Source organism: Mauremys mutica, chromosome 5, assembly GCF_020497125.1.
Source record: "Mauremys mutica isolate MM-2020 ecotype Southern chromosome 5, ASM2049712v1, whole genome shotgun sequence".
Taxonomy (NCBI): Eukaryota; Metazoa; Chordata; order Testudines; family Geoemydidae; genus Mauremys; species Mauremys mutica.
Window position 1 is genome coordinate 141,904,923 of NC_059076.1, and position 20,401 is coordinate 141,925,323.

Consider the following 20,401-nt stretch of genomic DNA (forward strand, 5'->3'; position numbering starts at 1 on the left):
GGGGCGGAGCTGGGGGTATCCCAGGAGGGGAGAGGGCCCAGGCTTCCCCAGGCCCAGCCCCTACGCTGCACGACCTCCGACAGCCAATCGCACGCGCCGCGCACGGGGATGATGCCTTTACGCTCTCACCAGAGCCCCACCCGCAAGAGGGGGCCATGAAAGGCTGGGCCCAGGGGGCTGAAACACTGTGAATAGTGGGGTGCTGAGAGCCACTGAACCAAACTGTAACCCTGCATGTGATGGAAACCGCCTCCAGCCAGGGGGTGCGGCAGCCCCCCTAGATCCAGCACCTATGGCCAGGTGCTGTCAACAGAGCGCTGTCATCCGCTTCCCTCAAGCCTCCTTCCCTCATCCACCCGTCTCCCCCCTCCACCTCCCCCGTGCAACCATCTCTTATCTCCAGACCTCCCACTACCCCTCCTTCCCTCATCCAACTGCCAGGCATCACTTCCCATTTCTATTTCTGTTCCAGGGCTGCTGTCAGAGGGAGGCTCTAACCCAGCAGGCTGCAGAAAGGACCCACAGGCCAGTGATCAGGGGCTCGGCTCAGCGCGAAGGCAGGACAATGGCCAGGGGCAATATCTATGAGAACATGCCGATGACGGAAGCTGCTCCCCAGCCCAAAGGTAAGCACAAGAGGCTGCACCGGACCCTGGACTCCCGCTGGCCTCTCCTTGGCTTTGTGGTCTCTGCAGAGCGTCCTGGGCAGCGATCGCTTGCTCCACTGACCACGTCCCCAGAGCTCAGCCTTGTGCTGGCCAGACAGCACCACGGGCAGTGGGCGAGGGTGCTCGGTCAGTGCTTCCCAGTGCGTTCTCTCCCCTGCCAGTCCCCAACGGGAGAAGGGCACAGGGGGAGAGATGGGAGTCCCTGCCCGGCATCCCAGCCTCCTGCCGGGCAGCGCAGTGCCATGGGCTGGCCATAAAAGCCAGCCAGGCTCCCCCTCCCCAGCTCACTGCCACCATCAGCCTCTCCCAGGAGGAGATCACCAGGGTCGAATCCTCACAGCCCCCATCTCTGGGGACCAGCTCCCTCTCATCCCCCCATTTCACAGTGACACCTCCTTTCCTTACCCTCTGCCCCTTCCCTGCCCGAGCACACGCGTCTAACCGTGAGCAGGGGCAGGGAGATGTAGCTGTGTTAGCAGAGAAGGGTTTTCCCCAGGGCTCGGGGACGGGGAGGGAGCCTGTTCCTCCAAGGACAAGGAGCAAATGGAGCTGGAAGTGCTGAGATAAGGACCAGGCTGTTTTTCTAAAGCTCCCAGCACAAGGGGCCCCTCTCAGGGCTTTGGCTGGGTGACTGGGCAAAAAAATGGCAAATGAAATTCAATGTTGATTAATGCAAAGTAACGCACATTGGAAAACATAATCCCAACTATACCTATAACACGATGGGGTCTGAATTAGCTGTTTCCACTCAAGAGAGGGATCTTGGAGTCACTATGGACAGTTCTCTGAAAACAGCCACTCAATGTGCAGCGGCTTCAAAAAACCGAGCAGAATGTTCGGAATCATTAAGAAAGGGACAGAAAATATCCTATTGCCTCTATATAAATCCATGGTGCACCCACGTCTTGAATACTGCGTGCAGATGTGGTTGCCCAATCTCAAAAAAGATATATTGGAATTGGAAAAGGTTCAGAAAAGGGATTAGGGGTATGGAACGGCTGCCATATGAGGAGAGATTAATAAAACTGGGACTTTTCAGCTTGGAAAAGAGACGACTAAGGTGAAATATGACTGAGATATATAAAATCATGACTGAGGTGGAGAAAGTAGATAAGGGAGTGTTATTTACTCCTTCTCATAACACAAGATCTAGGGGGTCACCAAGTGAAGGTTTAAAACAAACAAACAAAACAAACAGAAGGAAGTATTTCTTCACAAAATGCACAGTTAACCTGTGGAACTCCTTGTCAGGGGATATTGTGAAGGCCAGGACCATAACAGAGTTCCTAGATAAGTTCATGGAGGACAGGTCCATCATTGGCTATTAGCCAGGATGGGCAGGGATGGTGTCCCTAGCCTCTTTGCCAGAAGCTGGGAATGGGCAACTGGGGATGGATTCCCTGTTCTGTTCATTCCCTCTAGGGCACCTGGCACCGGTCACTGTTGGCAGACAGGTTGGCAGACAGGACACTGGGCTAGATGGACCTTTGGTCTGACCCAGACTGGCCATTCTTACATTCTTATATTTGGTTGTGCAGGTGTCAGCTGAACAAGGGCCTGCTCCGGGGGTTGTTTATCCCCATTGGTTTCAGTGCAATCCAGATGCCATGTGGCAGCTGTTCTGGATTGAACACATGAAAGACGCCCAGGAAGGGTCAGGAGACAGGCAGGGAGACGGGGCTGACAGAAGTGGAGGGTGTGGCCGTAGGCAGCTGCAGCTACGCACCGAGCTCAGCTAGGCTCTCTGCTGCGACAAAGGAAAAGCTGGATATGAGTCAGCAGTGTGCCCTTGTTGCCAGGAAGGCTAACGGCATTTTGGGCTGTATAAGTAGGAGCATTGCCAGCAAATCGAGGGACGTGATCATTCCCCTCTATTCGGCATTGGTGAGGCCTCAACTGGAGCACTGTGTCCAGTTTTGGGCTCCACACTACAAGAAGGATGTGGAAAAATTGGAAAGAGTCCAGCGGAGGACAACAAAAATGATTAGGGGGCTGGAGCACATGACTTATGAGGAGAGGCTGAGGGAACTGGGATTGTTTAGTCTGCAGAAGAGAAGAGTGAGGGGGGATTTGATAGCAGCCTTCAGCTACCTGAAGGGGGGTTCCAAAGACGACGGTGTTACGGCATCCGCGGGCGATGCTCTGGAACTGCTCCCCACAAAGCCAGTCAGGACTTTGGGGAGCCTCCTCTCCCATGGAGCAGACTGTCTGCAGGGCAAGAAGCTCACACGGCTTCACCTCCTGGGTCTCTTCTGGGAGCATGTAGCATATGCCCCTTTGTGCGCTTCCCACAGCGAGTCTGCCCAGGCAGGTGTGAGGAAATGGGAATGTTCCGGCTGTCTGATGTGAATGCTGAGAGGGGAGTATTGACCTGGGAAGGGTGCAGGGGAGTTGTGCTGGGACTGGCTGCACTGGGGAAGGGAGATACCTGAGCATGTAACCTGAGACCCCAGGAGGGGGGTTGGAGGCCAGGTGACACCTCTGCCCGGGACACTGGAAAAAGGACAGAGGCCCTTGGAGGAGCCGGGGGGAGGCTGAGTGAGAGGCTGGAGGAAGCTTCAGTATGGGAGCTGGCTGGGAAATGGAGGGGAGCCCTGATGGGGCTTGGGCTTCCCAACGGGGCTGTGGCCTCCATGGGGCCCACAGATGAACCTGACTACAGGAGGTCCTGTTGTCTGTACTGGGAAGACCTGTTTTGAACTGTGCTCCTGTCGTCTAAATAAACCTTCTGCTTTACTGGCTGGCTGAGAGTCATGGTGAATTGCAGGAAGCCGGGGGTGCCGGGCCCGGACTCCCCCACACTCTGTGACAGCAGGGTTCTGGGGAAGCCAGAGGGTCCTGCACACACCCCCACTTTTCAGTTAGACGTGACTCTGAGCCAGCCAGTAAAACAGAGGTTTAGTTGCTAGGCGACAGAGTGTCCGGTTAGAAACTGAGGCACCCACACAGTATTCAGAGGAAACATTAAGAACAGGCCCATTTTGTCACATCTCTCCCCCCTTCGAGACTGAACTGAGCGAGGTCACTTTAGCCAGTGACCTGGGGAAGTTTGAACCCAGCAACGCTTCCATGGGTGCCCCAGCATCTCTCCCATTCCTTGGAATGAGTTACACCAGGACAGTCCAGTTTCACCCCCTCCCGTGGGTCTGTTGTGCTTGATGGCGCTTGCAGGCTGTGTGTGGGAAGGTTCATGCAGCCCGGGCCCTTTTGCCACCCCAATAGCCCTGGGGTTTAAACTGGGATTGGGTCTTTTCCCAGCACTCCAGTTTGGAGGGCTGCAATTTGGGCTCTCTTGGTTAAGAGCCCCCAGTTTGACCGTGGCCACCCTCTGAACAGGTGTGTCTGTTCCCAGCAGCTTGGCCTCAGCCCCTTGCATTTGACACCACCACGTCGGAGGAGAGTGGTCAGTATACACAGTAAAGCGCTGCCCAAAATGATACAGCTGCAGCTTTCCAAGGGCCTGCACCAGGGCTGGGCATTTTTTTTTTTTGAGGCCACATAGTTCTGCTTTTGGGGCAGCCGTTTTTTGCAGTTCCACTTCGTCACAGATGGATCTAGACTGTTCTCAGTGGTGGCAGATGACAGAACAAGGAGCAATGGTCTCAAGTTGCAGTGGGGGAGGTTTAGGTTGGATATTAGGAAACCCTATTTCACTAGGAGGGTGGTGAAGCACTGGAATGGGTTACCTAGGGAGGTGGTGGAATCTCCTTCCTTAGAGGTTTTTAAGATCAGGATTGACAAAGCCCAGGCTGGGATGATTTAGTTGGGGATTGGTCCTGCTTTGAGCAAAGGGTTGGACTAGATATCTCCTGAGGTCCCTTCTAACCCTGATATTCTGTGATTCTATGAAAACATAAGGAAAAATGTAGTGTGCACTGGGTGGCAGAGAAGCTCCTCCCAGAATCTGTTTCAGGAAAGGCTGAGAACTGCAAACTCAGTACATTAGTGAGAGGCAGCTTTACCCTTTGGTTAGCGTGAGAGAAGCCACTTCTGCAATGTAAGGGGATGATCTGGGCATCTGAGTGTTGTCTGCTGGTTCCAGGAACCACACCCCATGGGGGAGCGGCGCGAGCTAATGGCTGAGGCCCAGATCAGACAGGGAGGGGGTGCAGCAGGCTGAGACTTTCAGGGAGAGGAGAATCTGACAGTCTTGTGTCTCCAAGCAGCTGCCGTTCACCTTGGGGAGACCAAATCCAGGGCACACCGAGCACACTTACTTCTGTCTACACATAGATCCTGGCTCGAATGCAGCTCTAGTCTTCTCCCTTTAATGTGCAGGGGAGATGTAGTCTTAGGGCTTTGCCCTGTGATTCGCCCCTTGGCTGCCTTGCAGGGGGGAGCCCAGCATCCTGGGGATGGGTTATCAGACAGGGATGCTGTAGAAAGGCCCTTCTGAGCACACTGCTGCTGTCAGCCCCACTTTTCTCCTGCACAGAATCATTTCCCCCTCATTTCACTGCCTCGTTGAGTTCATATTTCATAAGTTGTTTCAGGTTCCTTTCCACATTTAGAAATACTCCTTTGGGCCTGGACTTCATAAGCCTTAAATTTCCCTCTCAAGAAATGCTTAGGCAGGGGGGAAATCCTGCTCCGAGATCTCTCTCACAGGACGCCTGCCTGGCACTAGAGTCACTCCTGATTTAGGGAGGGTCGCTTTTCACATTCGAGTTCAGGTCGGTTCTGACCTTATTTGGCCTCTTTCCGCTGTTGCCGTTAACCACAGTCGGGGACTAGGAGGCTGAGCACGTATGGGATTTGAGGGGTGGAGTTTCCTCGGTCAGTGGCTGTTGAGCTGTAACTTTCCATGGATACGTTTCTTCTTCTCCTTCAAGGAAACCCTCCCCAGACATCAGTTCCTTGGTGGCACACGGCGCGGGGCATCATCACTGCTGTCCTTCTCCTCCTGGGTCTGGCCCTGGCCACATCCCTCCTTGCTGTGACACTTCTATGTAAGTTCAACTGCAGCTCCAAGCCCAACGTTTGCCAACTTCCATAGAGGGCAGCTGGGTCGACTGGGGATGGGGGGGGGGAAAACATATTCCAGCAGAATATCGACCACTTTTCCAGTCTGTCCCTCCAAATAAATCTCCTGCTCCAGGGAGTTTGAATGGAGCTGTAAGATCTTGCCCTGCTGCTTTTATACTAGCACAATCTTTCTAAGTCTAACGATGGTCCAGCACTGGCACCAGTCACCGGGGGAGGCTGTGGAATCCCCATCACGGGAGGTTTTTAAGGACAGGTTAGACAACCACCTGTCAGGGATGGGCTGGGTGAACTTCATCCTGCCTGAGCATCACCTCAGGGACTTCAGATCACATGTGGCAGCCCCACATGCTCAACCTGCGCTCAGAGGGTCACGCTGGTCCGTTCCTGACCACATATCACCAGCACGAGCCTCAGCCCCAGGTGTCCTCATGGCACCATTGAAATGCCCTTCAGAGAGAGCGGACGGCCCAGTGGTTCGGGCGCTTGTCTGGGGCTCAGACTGCTGGGTTTAATTCCCTCCTCTGCCAAAGAGTCCCTGCCCTGGAGCCAGCGAACAGCTGAAAGCAGGGAGCTGGAGTGGAGAGCTCTTGGAGGAGAGGGGAGACAAGCCCCTGTTCCTTAGGGGCAGTGAGTGGCAAAGACGACTGGCACCTCCCCGTGCTGGGGGGCCACAATCTAAAGGGGAGGACACGTGACCGCCCCATGTGTCTCCTCTGCCCAGCGACCCCCGTGCCCAGCCCAGGGCCACCATGCACTCCCTGCCCTGCCAGAGTTACCTGCGGGGGGCTCTGTCCTTCTCCCGCCGCGCCTCCCCCCAGCACATTCGGCCATTCTCCCTGGCAGCCGGGCTCGGGCGAGGAGCAGGAGGGAGCCACGTCTCATGAGGCTGAAGCCGGCGCTCCAGGTCACTGCTCTGGAACGAGGCCTTGGCTGTGCCGGTTTCCCTCCTCGGGAGGGAAGCTGTCCAAGATTAAAATAAAAGACGTCATAGAGAACAGCCTCGCACTCGGAGCATGTTCCTTCTCTGCGCGTGGCTGGTCTCCAGCCGCAGTTCGGTTCAGTCGCTGACCTGCAGACGTGTGATTTCTAGATCTCCAGGCACAGAGCAAGCTGCAAGCGGTTGAAGAAGCGGTGCAGAAGCTCCAAGTCTCTCTGCAGCCTGACGACGCCTCGGACGCGTCAGCGAAGGGATCGGACAGTAAGTCGCAGGATGAGGGTCTTAGGCATCAGGGTGGGTCAGCTCCCCTCCCTTGGCCTGGAAGCTGAGCACTCTCCTGCCTACAGGGATGGGGGGTGCCTGGCATCCTCCTGCTCCCCTCCATAGACTTCCCTGCCAGGTGGTCCCGTCCCCCGTCTAACGAGCTGCTGCTCTGCACCTTCCTCTGTCAGCGGAGGCTCTGTTCCCAGGGACGGGTGGCTGCTCCCGGCTCCCTCCTAGCTCCCTTCCTGGCAGTGGCAGGCTGGCTGCATCCGCCCCATGCTCCTGCGCAGGATGCCTAGTGGTCACCATCTTCCGTCCTTTCACTGTTGCTCCCTTCGCTCCATAGTTTTCCCCTTGGCCCCTGTATTGTCAGGGTTGCATTGGCGGGAAAGACGGATGCAGCTCATGAGACACACAGGGCCGAATTCAGACCCTGGTGTAAGCAGGACGTCCGTGGAGCTGCACTCGTGGGTCTCCATTTGCCCCCCAGTCCCTGAGCCCTCCCTGTGCAGCTCCAATAATTTGGGTACCTGCCACAGTCCCATTGCTGGAGGCAGAGCGCCCCCTTGTGGCCACGTCTCACAACTGTCTGTCTGTCTGGCACAGGGCTGCACATACAAACCCGTCCATGGATCAGGTTATTCAGCGTCCAGTCAGAAAATGGGCCTGAACTAAACCCTGGCACAGAACTCGCCTGAACGCTGGGCTGTTCAAAATCCCGGCCTGGAGCCCCGGGCCAGGGCTCGGGGCCACGGATGTTCTTGCAGCCCCAGCTCTGCCCCATGCTGCAGGGGACCCACTCACAGCTCACAAGGGGGAGCGATTGGGAAGAGGAGGCTGGGGAGATTGGGGGGACAGGGCTAGAATTCAGGAGAGCTGGGGTCAATTCCCAGCTCTGCTGCAAACTTCCTGTGTGATCTTGGGCACCTCTCCCTGCACCTCAGTTCCCCTGCAGGAAAATCATCCTTTATTTCTCCCACCTCGCATCTATTTTGACTGTGAGCTGTTGAGAGCAGGGACTGTCCCCTCCTGTCCGTACAGCGCCTGGCACACAGGGCCCTGCAGGTGCTGCTCTACTGCACGTGCTGATAATCAAGTGTTCTGCATCTCCACTGACGTCGCTGTGACTTTCTTCTAGGTCTGCAGCTATTGGATGAAGCGCAGGCAGGAGTCCGGAAGCTGAAAGCCCAGCTGGGTAATGTCAATGCAGCGTATGGAGAAATCCAGATCCGGCTGGACAATGTCAGTGCAGCGCAAGCAGCAGTGCAAGGTCACTGCTCTAAGTACTAGCTGGAGTGCTGGCTGGTGCTGTTTCTGCTGGTGCTGAGGATGAACGGAGGATTTCAGGCTCCCAGGCTGACAACGCAGCGACTTTCTCCAGCACCGAGTTCTCTTCCATTGAAAATCACCGGTGGCTGCACCTGGGCCCACACCGTGGTGATCGGTGTGGAGTTAAATTACACTCTAGGCCTCGTTAGCCTAATGGGAGCACCCAGCTGTCAGCTCTTCTTAGACGCTCCAAACCCGTCAGGTCACAGGCAGAAAGTAACCCTGGCATTTCAGCGTATGGGGTGTTACTTTCAGAACCATCCCTGAGCCAGCGCCCCCGGCAAGGTGTTGAGGGTGGTGCCAAAGTGCAAGACACCCAAGACCTTCACCACTTATGATCAATGAAAATTGTTGATGCAAAACCAGGAGATCTTCTACCTTGGGCAGCTACATTCCCCCTCCTGAATTCCCCCTGCCAGCTCAGCTGAACAGTGAGTCTCCCCTTTCCCGTTACAGCCGTGCTGCTCTGCACTGGGACCAGCGCCCATGCTCCAGGCCAGATGCAGCTGCATTTCAGTGCTGGGGAAATGACCCCGTGATGCCTGCTTTCTGCAGCGCTCTTTGGGATCCATCATGTGGCCACAAAAAGTTACTTATTGTGATGCTTGAGAATCAGGATTCAGAAGCTCCCTGGGCTGGGGGCAGCTGAAGGGAAGGGGAAATGCAGCACTAGAAACCCTGAGCTCCCTGCGTGTGTCCCTGTGACTTTAGCCTGGACGTCTCACCTCAGTTTCTGCTCCTAGGTGACATGTTACCCGGATGCTGGAGGTTTTACGGTGGGAACCTGTATTACTTTTCACAAGGAAAAAAGCCGTGGGAGGAGGCCGAGCAATTCTGTGTGTCTTGGAACTCACACCTGACCTCTGTCTCCTCCCAGGTGGAACAGGTGAGTGTAGGAAGCTCCGAGGGGCTTGGATAATGGGTCAGTGCCTTGTTTCACACCAGAAGGAGGTGGGAGGTGGCAGCTGAGGTTCCGATTCTGCGATGTACCTTTTGGCAAACTATCGGAGAGGATGCGAAGCCTTAGTACCTGACTCAGGGCATTCACCCATCAATTTAAAACAGAGATGGGCAGAGGAACAGAGCCAGGATCTGGGGTGCCGGGGGGAGGTGGGGAGATTTGGGGTCAGGCTCATTTCTGATTTTCCCTACTTCCAATGTAGCATTTCCTGCAAACCCAATGGCCTTTCCCAGTGAGGACCCCTTTGATCCCTCTCCCCAGGCCTGAGCTCCTGCTGGACAATCTAGAAGCCTGTATCTGGAAGGCTTGTGTGCAAGGGGCCATGCACCTCTCAGAGAATCCTCTCTCCCCATGTGCCCACTGCAGCCCTCACCCCAGGCCTCTGCGGCACTTTCGGAAGAGGAGACTCCCACCCTCCGGCAGGGCCAGACTTTGCACCCAGTTCTCTGCTCCGAGCTTTGCCTCCTGCAAGGGCAGGGGGCTGGAGTGAACTCTGAGGTGCCCGTCAGTACCTGCCGCAGCCCAGCTCTGAGGGGACCTTGGGGGGAGTGTTCTGAGACAGGTCCCTGCTGTTAGCCCCAGGCAGATACTGATACAGACACAGACACAGAGCTGCTCCAGGGCTCCCTCAGGGTCTCCCAGCTAGTCACTGTCAGCGTTGGGGGCAGGACACCGCGTCTCCCGCTGCCCAGTGCCCTGCTCACACCACCAGACGCCCTTTCCTCTCCCCCAAAATCTGTTCAGCCCAGGCAGCTGCGGCTGCATCCTGCAGCCTCTCTTGGGTGACCTGCACATGCTGCAAACTGTGTTGTGCAGGAGTTTCTCTCCAGCGAGACCCAGGGACAAGATCACTGGATTGGACTCACCGACCTGGGGACAGAAGGCAGCTGGCGCTGGGTGGATGGCACAGAATACAGAGCAGACGCAAGCAGGGGGTGAGTAAAGCTTGAGAGACGTGATTATTTATTACAGGTTTGGTCACAAGCTCTTTCGGGGAGCATCTGTACGGCCCCTGGTGTCTATGCAGCACCCGGCACAGCGGGACCGATCCTGAGGGAGGCCCCCGGGCGCTGCCACGACAGCAGTGAATCCTCTCAGGAATTTCTGCTAATGCCCCTTTGCTTAGAGCAGGAGCCTCAACACGGAGTGTGTGTTCAGTGCCCACTGAGACCCAGGGCCAGAGCCTCCCCTGGGTAACTCGGCATTGACTTGAATGAACCACAGGGCTTTATACCAGCTGAGCGTCTGGCCCCAAGTCGACTCAGTGCAGCCAGGGGAGTCTGGAGTGAGCGGCAGGTTCCCGCTCTCCTTGGGATTGCGCTGCGCTCTCCTCTCGGTCAGGCTGGGAACGGGGAGGCTGTGGGGCCGGGGGCATGGCCGGAGCCAGCTGCAGTCGGTGCAGTGACCTCAGGGGGCTGTGGGCGAGGCCCATAAGCAGGGCCAGGGAGAAGTTAATGACTGACCCCCGCTGCCCTCTCTTCCCGTTCCTGCGTTCCCATCCCGGGGGTGCCTGGGACGTGCTGTGCCACCTGCTCTGGTTCTGGGCACTGAGATCCGAGTTGCTGCTGCTCAGCGTTTGGAGCCACACACTGACTTTGGCTCTTTGCTGGCCTGTCAGGCGCAGGGCAGGTGCTACCCCCGGCCGTCAGAAGCCCTTCGTTACCATGGCCACAAGAGCTGTGGAGAACTCTGAGGGGTGGCCGGGGGGTGCATCGCTTCACCGCGTCATTGCTGGGGGTCTTGGTCCCCTGCCAGCAAGAGTCCACAGAGCAGAACTGAGCTCAGGAATTGGCTGTGGTTCTCCCCTGAGACATTAACACTCTGATCCGTAGGTTCTGGGCGGAGAATGAGCCAAACAATCACGATCCAAAGAAAGATGGTGGAGAAGACTGTGTTCACACCGAGCCAAGAAAGCGGAATTTGTGGAATGATTACAAGTGCACTCAGCCTTTCAGGTGGATTTGTAAGCGGGCCCATGGATAGGCTGGGCTGTGACATGCAGTTCCCAGTACCTCAGAAAGCGCCTTAATTTCCAAGCTATGGAGCATGTTTTCCAGCCACCTGCCGATGAGGAGCCCTGTGCACTGGATGGGGCCACATGGGATGTGCATCGCAGGGACGCTTTGTCTTGCTGTGATATTTCTGGCTTTAGCAGCGACAGCTGCCCTTATGCTGCTCAGTGTGGCTGGCTCTGTAATTTGTATGTTTCCACGTCTATCGCTTAATAAAATCCTTGGATCGTGGGTCGTGGAGTTATTGTTTCACAATCACCCAATAAATAATGATTTTCTTGACTTCTGGTAGTCAGACCTGTTCATGATGACAACAGCACCTCCGTTATCAGCCTCTTTGATTATCATGTCAGGGTTATTTCTGAGGCTGTGGATGGCATTGCGTTCTGCACGACTTAGGTTATGAGGCAAGCAATGTTGTTTTTCCACAATTTCTGCCTGTGCATGTCGGCGGAAGCTTTCTGTGTATAGGTCCAGACAGTGATGAGCTGCCAAAATCATAACAACCGGTTCCCTCCTCACCCCAGGAGGGATCATGCCCCCCCACCCAGGGACCCCTGCCCCATCCACCCCCCTTCCCTGTACCCTGACAGCCCCTGGAAACCTTGCCCCTGACTGCCTCCCACCGCCCCCATCCAACCTCTGATCCTTTTTGACTGGCCCACCAGGACCCTTGCCCCTATTCAATCCCCCTGTTCCCTACCCTCTGACCCCCCCCAGCCCCTATCCACTCCCCCCCCACCCCCGAACTCCCCTGCCCTCTCTCCAACACCCCCTCCCTGCCCCCTTACCGCGCTGCCTGGACGTGGCTGGCGGTGCTACAGTCCGGCCGCGGCTGGAGCCGGGAGCCCGGGGATGCGGGGCCGGGGCAGGAATCGCGCGGCTGGAGCCCGGAGCTGGAGAATATGGCGGGAGCCGGGTGGCCGGAGCCTGGCGGCTGGCCGGCCGGAGCCGGGGAGGGCTGCGGCCAGAGCCACACAGCCGGAGCTGGAGCCGGGCAGCTGGGGCCGCCGCCGGGCCCGGACCCCAGCATCTGGGTAGGTGGGGTCATGGCTGTCGCCCTGCCCAGAGCTGGGGACGCGGGGCCGGGCAGGGCCGCGGCCGGAGCTCGAGCCCGAGCCCGGCGGCCGGGGAAGGACGCGGGGCCGGGCAGGGCCGCGGCCAGAGCCCGAGCCTGGCAGCCGGGGAAGGACGCGGGGCCGGGCAGGGCTGCAGCCGGAGCCTGAGCCTGAGCCCGGCGGCCGGGGAAGGACGCGGGGCCGGGCAGGGCCGCGGCCGGAGCCGGAGCCAGAGCCGGGCGGCCGGGGAGGGATGCGGGGCCGGGCAGGGCCGCGTCCGGAGCCGGAGCCGGGCAGCGGCCGGGGCGGGACGCGGGGCCGGGCAGGGACGCAGCCGGAGTGGGACACGGGGCCGGGGAAGGACGCGGGGCCGGAGCCGGGGAGAGACGCGGGGCCGGAGCCGGGCGGCCCAGGAGGGACACGGGGCCAGGGAGGGCCATGGCCTGAGCAGGTCAGGGCGCACGGCCCTCCTCGTTCCCTCTACCCCTACCTGAGCTCTGTCTTCCTGGGTGTGAGCGGGAAGCCTGCTTGCTTCTCAGCCCTCCCAGGCTTCCCGCGCGAAGAGCTCATTCGCGGGAAGCAGGCGGGGAGGAGAAGCAGGGCGGAGCATTCATGGGAGGAGGTGTGTAGGGATTTTACGCTTCCTAAGCATTATGGGGGTAGGAAAACCGCCCCCTACCATAAAGCGGCTGAAGTGGTTCCCCCCCCCATACTCGGTCAGGAGACGCACTGATTAAGCGCCGACCAGGTGTTTACCACTGGAACACGCAGTGCATAAAGCACCAATCAGGAGAAGGGGCGAGAAATTGGACTGAGTTAGTACATGTGCATGATAGGATGATTTATGTAACCAATTATAATAAAAGGACGTGGAAACCCCCCGTTCGGGGCGCTCCACTGGAACAGATTGACTGACTTGGCTTCGTTATTTGCAACATCTGGTGACCCCGACGTGATCCCCCCTGCTCACCGGCTGGAGTAGCCTTCGGTGCACCGAACCTCGCTGGAAAGCCCCGTTTCGTGAGTATGGAGGGGGAACTGTCAGCTCCGCAGAAAGTTCATGCGAAAGAGCTGCAGGCTATCATACTACAGGCTGGCAGGCCAGTCTCCCTGGGTCAGTTAGAACAGCTACTTGTTGAAATCGATCGCCAATGTTCCTGGTACCCGGATCACGGGTCACTGTTGGTAGATGATTGGATAAAGATAGGGGCGACACTGCACGCGGAGCCTCGAGCCGCGGTGCAGTGGCTCCTGCTTTGGCAGCGATGTACAGAGGCTCTGGAGACAATCGGGGTTGGAGCGTCCTCCAGGGCTATCCTTCTCGCTCCCGCGCCTTCGGCCCCTCCCCCTTACCCTCGGATCTTGCCCCCCAAGCCGCCTGAGGCGGCACCCGAATGCCATGATGCATGTCCGGGTGCGGATGGCTCTTCACGGCCGATTTCTCGGCTGTCCCCTTTTCAGGCAATGATACAGAGGGAAAAGGAGAAGGGAGAACTGAGCGGCGAGGAGATGGGGGAGTTATTGGCTGCGTTCCCAGTGACACATCGCCCAGGCAACGCAGAGGGAGAGGCTGAAGTGGAGATCACAGCCCTCCCCTATTCCGTTCTCCGAGAGGCGAGACGGGCGGTTACTGAGTCGGGATTGAAATCCACCTTCACCCGAGGCATGTTAGAAGGGATTGCAAATGGATATAGCATGCTCCCCCAAGATTGGAAGGATTTTTGTAGGATGCTTTTAAGCCCCGCGCAGTATGTTATTTGGGATAGTGAATTTCAACAGGAAGCATTACAACAGGGGCGGGCATCGGGGGGGGCCTATACTCCCGAGCAGCTGTATGGAGCAGGACAGTTTGCCAGCATACGAGAGCAGGCTGCGAATATCCCTCTCGTAACGCTCCAAGTTGTGGGGCGTTGTGTTTTAAGAGCCCTGTTTAAAGTACCCGTGACGGGAAAACCCTCCTGGTCCTTTACCGTCACCCGCCAGAGCCCTCAAGAGTCGTATGTGGAATTTATTAACAGACTACAGGAGGCTATTCAGAGGCAGGTAGATAATCCTGAAGCCCAGTGGGAATTAATGAGGAAACTCGCTTATGAGAATGCTAATGCGGACTGCCGCAAGGTGTTACAGTCCATTGTGACTAAACCGGAGTACTCTCTGGCAGAAATGCTAAAAGTGTGCACAGATGTTGGCACCCAAGTGCATCAGATGAATTTGCTGGCAGCAGCCATGCAGAAGGGGTCCAAACCCCAGGGAAAGTGTTTTAATTGTGGGAAACCAGGCCATTTTAAGAGGGAGTGTCGGGCCCCTGGGGGGGGGGCCAATACCGGGACGCGACAGCAGTCCAATAAGCCAAGATCTATTTGTCCCCGATGTAAGAAGGGTTACCACTGGGCAAACCAATGCCGCAGCAATCCCCCACCCAATGCCCAACCTCCGGGAAACTGGGCAACGGGCGATCCCCCAGCCCCGGCCCAAAGGTGGGAGGAGGCACCGCCTATGATACCCCGGCGGCCACCCTAGGAAGTGCGGGAATTGATTTGTTGTTGCAGGAAGATAGGGAGCTCACTTTCCCCGGGGAGGTGGTGGCGATCCTTACCCAACTTTCCGGACCCCTGCCCCCGGGCACTATGGGGCTAATCCTCCCTCGTTCCCATGCCGGAAAATATGGCATTCAGATAGTCCCTGGGGTAATAGATAGTGACTATAAGGGAAGTATTTATGTCCAAATCTGGGCTCATATGCCAAAACAGCTGCATCGAGGGGATTCATGGGCCCAGATGGTGATCCTTCCCTTCTGTTTGCCCGCAGGGGGAACAAATGTGACCCGGGACGCTGGGGGTTTCGGGTCCACCTTAGCGAAGGCCCATCCTCAGGTGGTGGCGATCACTCAAGCAATAGGACGAGCAAAGTTTAAGCATACTTATTACTGCAACGGTATCCCCCTTGAGGGGCTGGTGGATACTGGAGCTGACGTTACAGTCATCTCCGCTCGGCAGTGGCCGTCCACCTGGGACAAATCCGAAGTGCCAGCCATTTGGGGAGTGGGCGGATTGCAGGCTGCTCAACAAAGCACCCGATGGATTGCTATAACTCCGCGAGAAGGGGGAAAGGAGATTCTCCTTAAACCCTATATCATGGATATTGCTGTATCCCTATGGGGAAGAGATTTGTTACGCAAATTTGGATCGCATCTTACCATTCATGACTGAGTTTACTGCCCTTCCCTTTTTGGCTAACACATTTTGTTAGTGCCTGGCCGAGTTCTGCCGCTCTCATAGCTGCTTTTTTTGGCTGTCCGCCAAGCCCCCCTTTTTCTTGGCTGTCCGCCAAGTCTTAGCTGTGAGCGGTGTCCTTGACTGTGGCCAGCGTCTTATTTTTAGCTTTTTTCAGTTAACTCATTCTGTTCTTTTCGGATCCCATTGATAGTCATGCATTTTTTCATCAAAATGCTAAATTTTTAGCAAAGCATTTTATGATCCCCCTAATTTAGGCCTAACGTATTGTTTAAACCTGTAATCATTGTGCAAGTCTTCATCATTATCCTGAACTGGGTGTTAATCCCTGCGGCCTTCAATCCAACCAAATTTGGCAAATGGATGTCACGCTTTAACCCCCTTTTTCTCCTTGGAAATATTTACATGTTACCATTGATACCTACTCTCATTATATTTGGGCCACCCCCCAACGGGGCGAACAAGCCAAACATGTACTTAATCATGTTCTTGCTGCGGTGGCCGTTATGGGCCGCCCCCGACAGATAAAAACCGATAACGGCCCCGCCTACATTTCTCACAGGTTTGCGGATTTTTGCACGCAGTGGCAAATTAACCACGTCTTTGGCATTCCGTATAATTCCACTGGTCAAGCCATTGTGGAACGAACCAATCGTACACTTAAAGAGTACCTAAAAAAGCAAAACAAAACAGTGGGGGATGATGGGCCAACCCTGGGCGCCAAGCAAAATCAATTAGCGATAGTACTGTTTACCCTAAATATTTTAAATATCTTTCAAAAATTTACAGCCACTGAACGACATTTTAAGACGGAAACCCCGCTCCCACGCCCATCTGTCAAATATAGGCAGAGCCCGGACCCTAATTGGTATGGCCCCGTTCCATTGATAACCTGGGGACGGGGGCATGCCGCTGTGCTTACTCCCACAGGTCCGTTGTGGGTCCCTGCCAAAAACGTGCGACCGTGGCACGATGACGTGGCATCAAAGCCTCAAGAACCCGATACCCAACTTCAATCTGAGCCTAATCAAGACCTTTCCAGTGTGCCGAGCCAAAAAGACGGCACCAAAGGTTACCTGGGGGCAGGTGAAGCGACTGGCGCAGCAGGCTCAGCAAACGCTGGAGAATAACAAGGCCGAGCCTACCCCCGAAAATTTTACTGCTGCTATTTTTGCCTGTTTGACCGCTAATTCTTTTACCATATTGTTGTGTTGTTTTTGTGTGTTATCGGTTGGGGCCGAACCCGAATTGCACAGCCGCATGCGTTATAATATATGGGCTCGACTTGCAGTCCTTGCCAATCAATCCTCCTTTTGTTTACAGCAGGCCCCTGAGATGCATGGCCTGTTGGGCACCTGCCTGGTCCCAGTATGTAAGGCGCCGGGCAATGCTGCAAATGCAACGGGGATGTCAAAATTTATAAATGCCACCGAGATCCAATATTCTTCTATGAGCCTATGGGGCCAGGCCACTTATGTGAAACCCGCAAGTGCCCTGTCCCTTTTTACCCCATGGGTAGCCAATCACGCCAATTTGACCTGTGTACGGATGGTTAATTGCACACGTCACAGGCCCCCAAAAGGATGTTTGCAGGTGGGTACCCCGGAATGGAATTGTACACATTTTCAAAATGTGTCCAGCAATTACGGGCACATTTTGTTACCAGAGGGTTGGTTTTTTACGTGTGGTCAGAGGACCTTTAATTATATTCCAGCCAATATTTCAGAAGCTCAACGTTGCCTAAGCAGGCTCACATTGATACTCCCCACAAGGTCAATGTTGAATGGCTCCCGAATTAATGAGGCCCGCACCCGACGCCGGCGAAGCTCAATTCCCATGAGATCAGAATGTAATGCTAATGTCAGCCTTTTCAGTCGGGCTGAGTACATCTCTCTGGCTGTCTCCTTGGTGGGTCTCCCAGCTTTGGGAGTAGCCAATCACCAATAGCTTAGTCGATTGGCATGTGCCTTAGCGAAAAATATTAATTATACGTCTGCCGCCTTGGCCTTGCTGAATCAAGAACAGGAGGAGCTTCGCAATGCCATATTAGATAATCGAGTGGCAATTGATTACCTGCTATTGCTTAGCCATGTGGGTCGTGAAGAGGTATATGGCATGTGTTGTTTTAATCTGACAGACAATTCTAAACAGATTCAAGCACACATAGATAACCTCCAAGAATTGGCACAACACATCCAGCAGGACAGGAACCCATCATGGTGGGATGACCTTTGGGCGTGGGATGGGTCCGAACTGTTCTGCAATATGCTTTGATTGTTATTGCCTGCTTGATTGGTTTTTGTTGCTTTGCTCAGTGTATTCCTAATATAATTAGGATGTGTTTTACACCCTGTCGGCGCAAACCCCTGCCTACACCCCAAGCCGTCATGTATGCATATAAAATCATGAAACATGCGGACCAGGCACGGGTCGAACAAACAGAAAAGGAGGGGATGTAGGGATTTTACGCTTCCTAAGCATTATGGGGGTAGGAAAACCGCCCCCTACCATAAAGCGGCTGAAGTGGTTCCCCCCCCACCCATACTCGGTCAGGAGACACACTGATTAAGCGCCGACCAGGTGTTTACCACTGGAACACGCAGTGCATAAAGCACCAATCAGGAGAAGGGGCGAGAAATTGGACTGAGTTAGTACATGCGCATGATAGGATGATTTATGTAACCAATTATAATAAAAGGACGTGGAAAACCCCCGTTCGGGGCACTCCACTGGAACAGATTGACTGACTTGGCTTCGTTATATGCAACAGAGGTGGAGGCGGAGCTGAGGTAAGCTGGGGCCGCAGCAGCAAGCGCTTGTTAAATTTAAATGCCCTTTTAGAACAAGTTGTCCCAGGAGGGACAACCAGTTCTAACAGGGCATCTAAATTTAACAACCGGTTCACACGAACCAGTGCGAACCGGCTGCAGCTCACCACTGGGTCCAGACTGTCATTGTGACCCTCAGGAGTCTACCAGAAGGAGGCTGCCAGACAACTCTCCAATACCAAATTCTACAGGCCACCTTCCTCAGATCCCACTGAGGAATATACTAAGAAACTGCACCATCTACTCAGGACACTCCCTACACTAACACCGGAACAAATCAACACACCCTTAGAGCCCTGACCAGGGTTATTCTATCTGCTACCCAGGATCCACAAACCTGGAAATCCTGGACTCTCCATCATCTCGGGCATTGGCACTCTCACTGAAGGACTATGCTGGTGAGTATCTGAGTGTCTGTTGGGGGGACAGTTTGGCAGTTTGTCCGTGTGCTTGATTGTTTGATTGCTTGTTTGACCAGTGTGACCTGGGAGTGCTTTGTTCCAGCTGGCCCTGACTGTTATAAAAAGGCAGTCAGCTGGTTCGCAGCTGAGCAGCGAACAGCAGAGAGGCAAACAGAAGGAGTTTGCCTGGGAGTTCGCCTGGAGAGAGCCTACTGAGGCCCCCCCCCTCGCAGGTTTCTCTGAGTAGCTTCTGCCACAAGTAAGGAAGCTCGTAGAAGGAAGAGACTATGGATGCTGAGCGATCCGCTGTTGTGACCTGCACAGGATGCGCCATGTTCGTCTTCCTTCCACAGGATAGAAGCGACTTTGTCTGTACAAAGTGCAAGCTGATTTCCATATTGGAAGAGAAGATTCAAGGTCTGGAGAAACGAATATCAACCCTGCGTTCCATAAAAGAAAATGAGGATTTCCTGGATAGACGTCAGGATCAGCTTCAGCAGGCACAATGTTCTGAAGATTCAGAGCAGGCTACGCAACGGAGACAGAAGGCCAGTGAGGATAATTGGCGGCATGTGACTTCCAGAAGAGGAAAGAGTACCAGAAACGTCCATGTACCAGTAACACAGATGCAGGTGAGCAACCGTTTTCATGTTCTCTCCGCAGGTACTAGTGCAGAGGGTGGAGTGGATGATACATCTGAGGGAACAGAGCAGAAGGAGACTCCACTGATTGGAAGGCATGAGATGCACTGTCCTAGGGATGGGGGTTCCACGACCACCACTCCCAAGAGGAGGAGGAGGAGGGTGGTGGTTGTCGGGGACTCTGTCCTCAGGGGGACTGAGTCATCTATCTGCCGCCCTGACCGGGAAAACCGAGAGGTGTGCTGCTTGCCAGGGGCTAGGATTCACAATGTGACGGAGAGACTGCCGAGACTCATCCAGCCCTCGGATCGCTACCCCTTCCTGCTTCTCCACGTGGGCACCAATGATACTGCCAAGAATGACCTTGAGCATATCACTGCAGACTACGTGGCTCTGGGAAGAAGGATAAAGGAGTTTGAGGCAGAAGTGGTGTTCTCGTCTATCCTCCTTGTGTCAGGCTTTGGGTACACTTACACTTCAAAGCGCTGCCGCGGCAGCGCTGCCGCGGCAGCGCTTTGAAGCGCTAAGTGTAGTCAAAGCGCCAGCGCTGGGAGAGAGCTCTCCCAGCGCTGTCCGTACTCCACCTCCCTGTGGGGAATAACGGACAGCGCTGGGAGCCGCGCTCCCAGCGCTGGGGCTTTGACCACACTGGCGCTTTGCAGCGCCGCAATTTGCAGTGCTGGAGAGGGTGTGTTTTCACACCCTGCTGCAGCGCTGCAAATTTGTAAGTGTAGCCAAGCCCTCAGGAAAAGGCCAGGGTAGAGATCGTGGAAGTCAATGAATGGCTACGCAGATGGTGTCGGACAGAAGGGTTTGGATTCTATGACCATGGGATGGTGTTCCAAGAAGGAGGATTGCTAGGCAGAGACAGGCTCCACCTCACGAAGAGAGGGAAGAGCATCTTTGCAAGCAGGCTGGCTAACCTAGTGAGGAGGGCTTTAAACTAGGTTCACCGGGGGAAGGAGACTAAAGCCCCGAGGTAAGTGGGGAAGTGGGATATCGGGAGAAAGCACAAGTAGGTGAGTGCAAGAGGGGAGGGCTCCAGCTCCATACTGGGACACCAGGACGATCAGTGAGTTATCT

General features: G+C 55.4%; 2 protein-coding genes across 5 annotated transcripts in view; one reads left to right on the forward strand and one right to left on the reverse strand.

The window, feature by feature from the left end:
* LOC123371095 (C-type lectin domain family 4 member F-like) overlaps positions 1-11,410 on the forward strand; it is a 56,973-nt gene extending 45,563 nt beyond the window's left edge. The window contains exons 2-8 of one of the 4 annotated variants that reach the window (XM_045018291.1): positions 473-626; positions 5,501-5,617; positions 6,745-6,852; positions 7,994-8,125; positions 8,928-9,070; positions 9,962-10,080; positions 10,978-11,410. In XM_045018291.1, the coding sequence (XP_044874226.1) occupies positions 566-626; positions 5,501-5,617; positions 6,745-6,852; positions 7,994-8,125; positions 8,928-9,070; positions 9,962-10,080; positions 10,978-11,128 (831 nt within the window). In that variant the 5' untranslated portion in view covers positions 473-565 and the 3' untranslated portion in view covers positions 11,129-11,410. The remainder of the gene's footprint in view (positions 1-472; positions 627-5,500; positions 5,618-6,744; positions 6,853-7,993; positions 8,126-8,927; positions 9,071-9,961; positions 10,081-10,977) is intronic. The other 3 variants (XM_045018293.1, XM_045018294.1, XM_045018292.1) reach the window with 3 other exon arrangements.
* The window catches only part of LOC123371817 (C-type lectin domain family 4 member F-like), a 241,955-nt gene that overhangs the window by 146,125 nt on the left and 75,429 nt on the right, over positions 1-20,401 (reverse strand). The gene's annotated exons all lie outside the window — the stretch shown is intronic.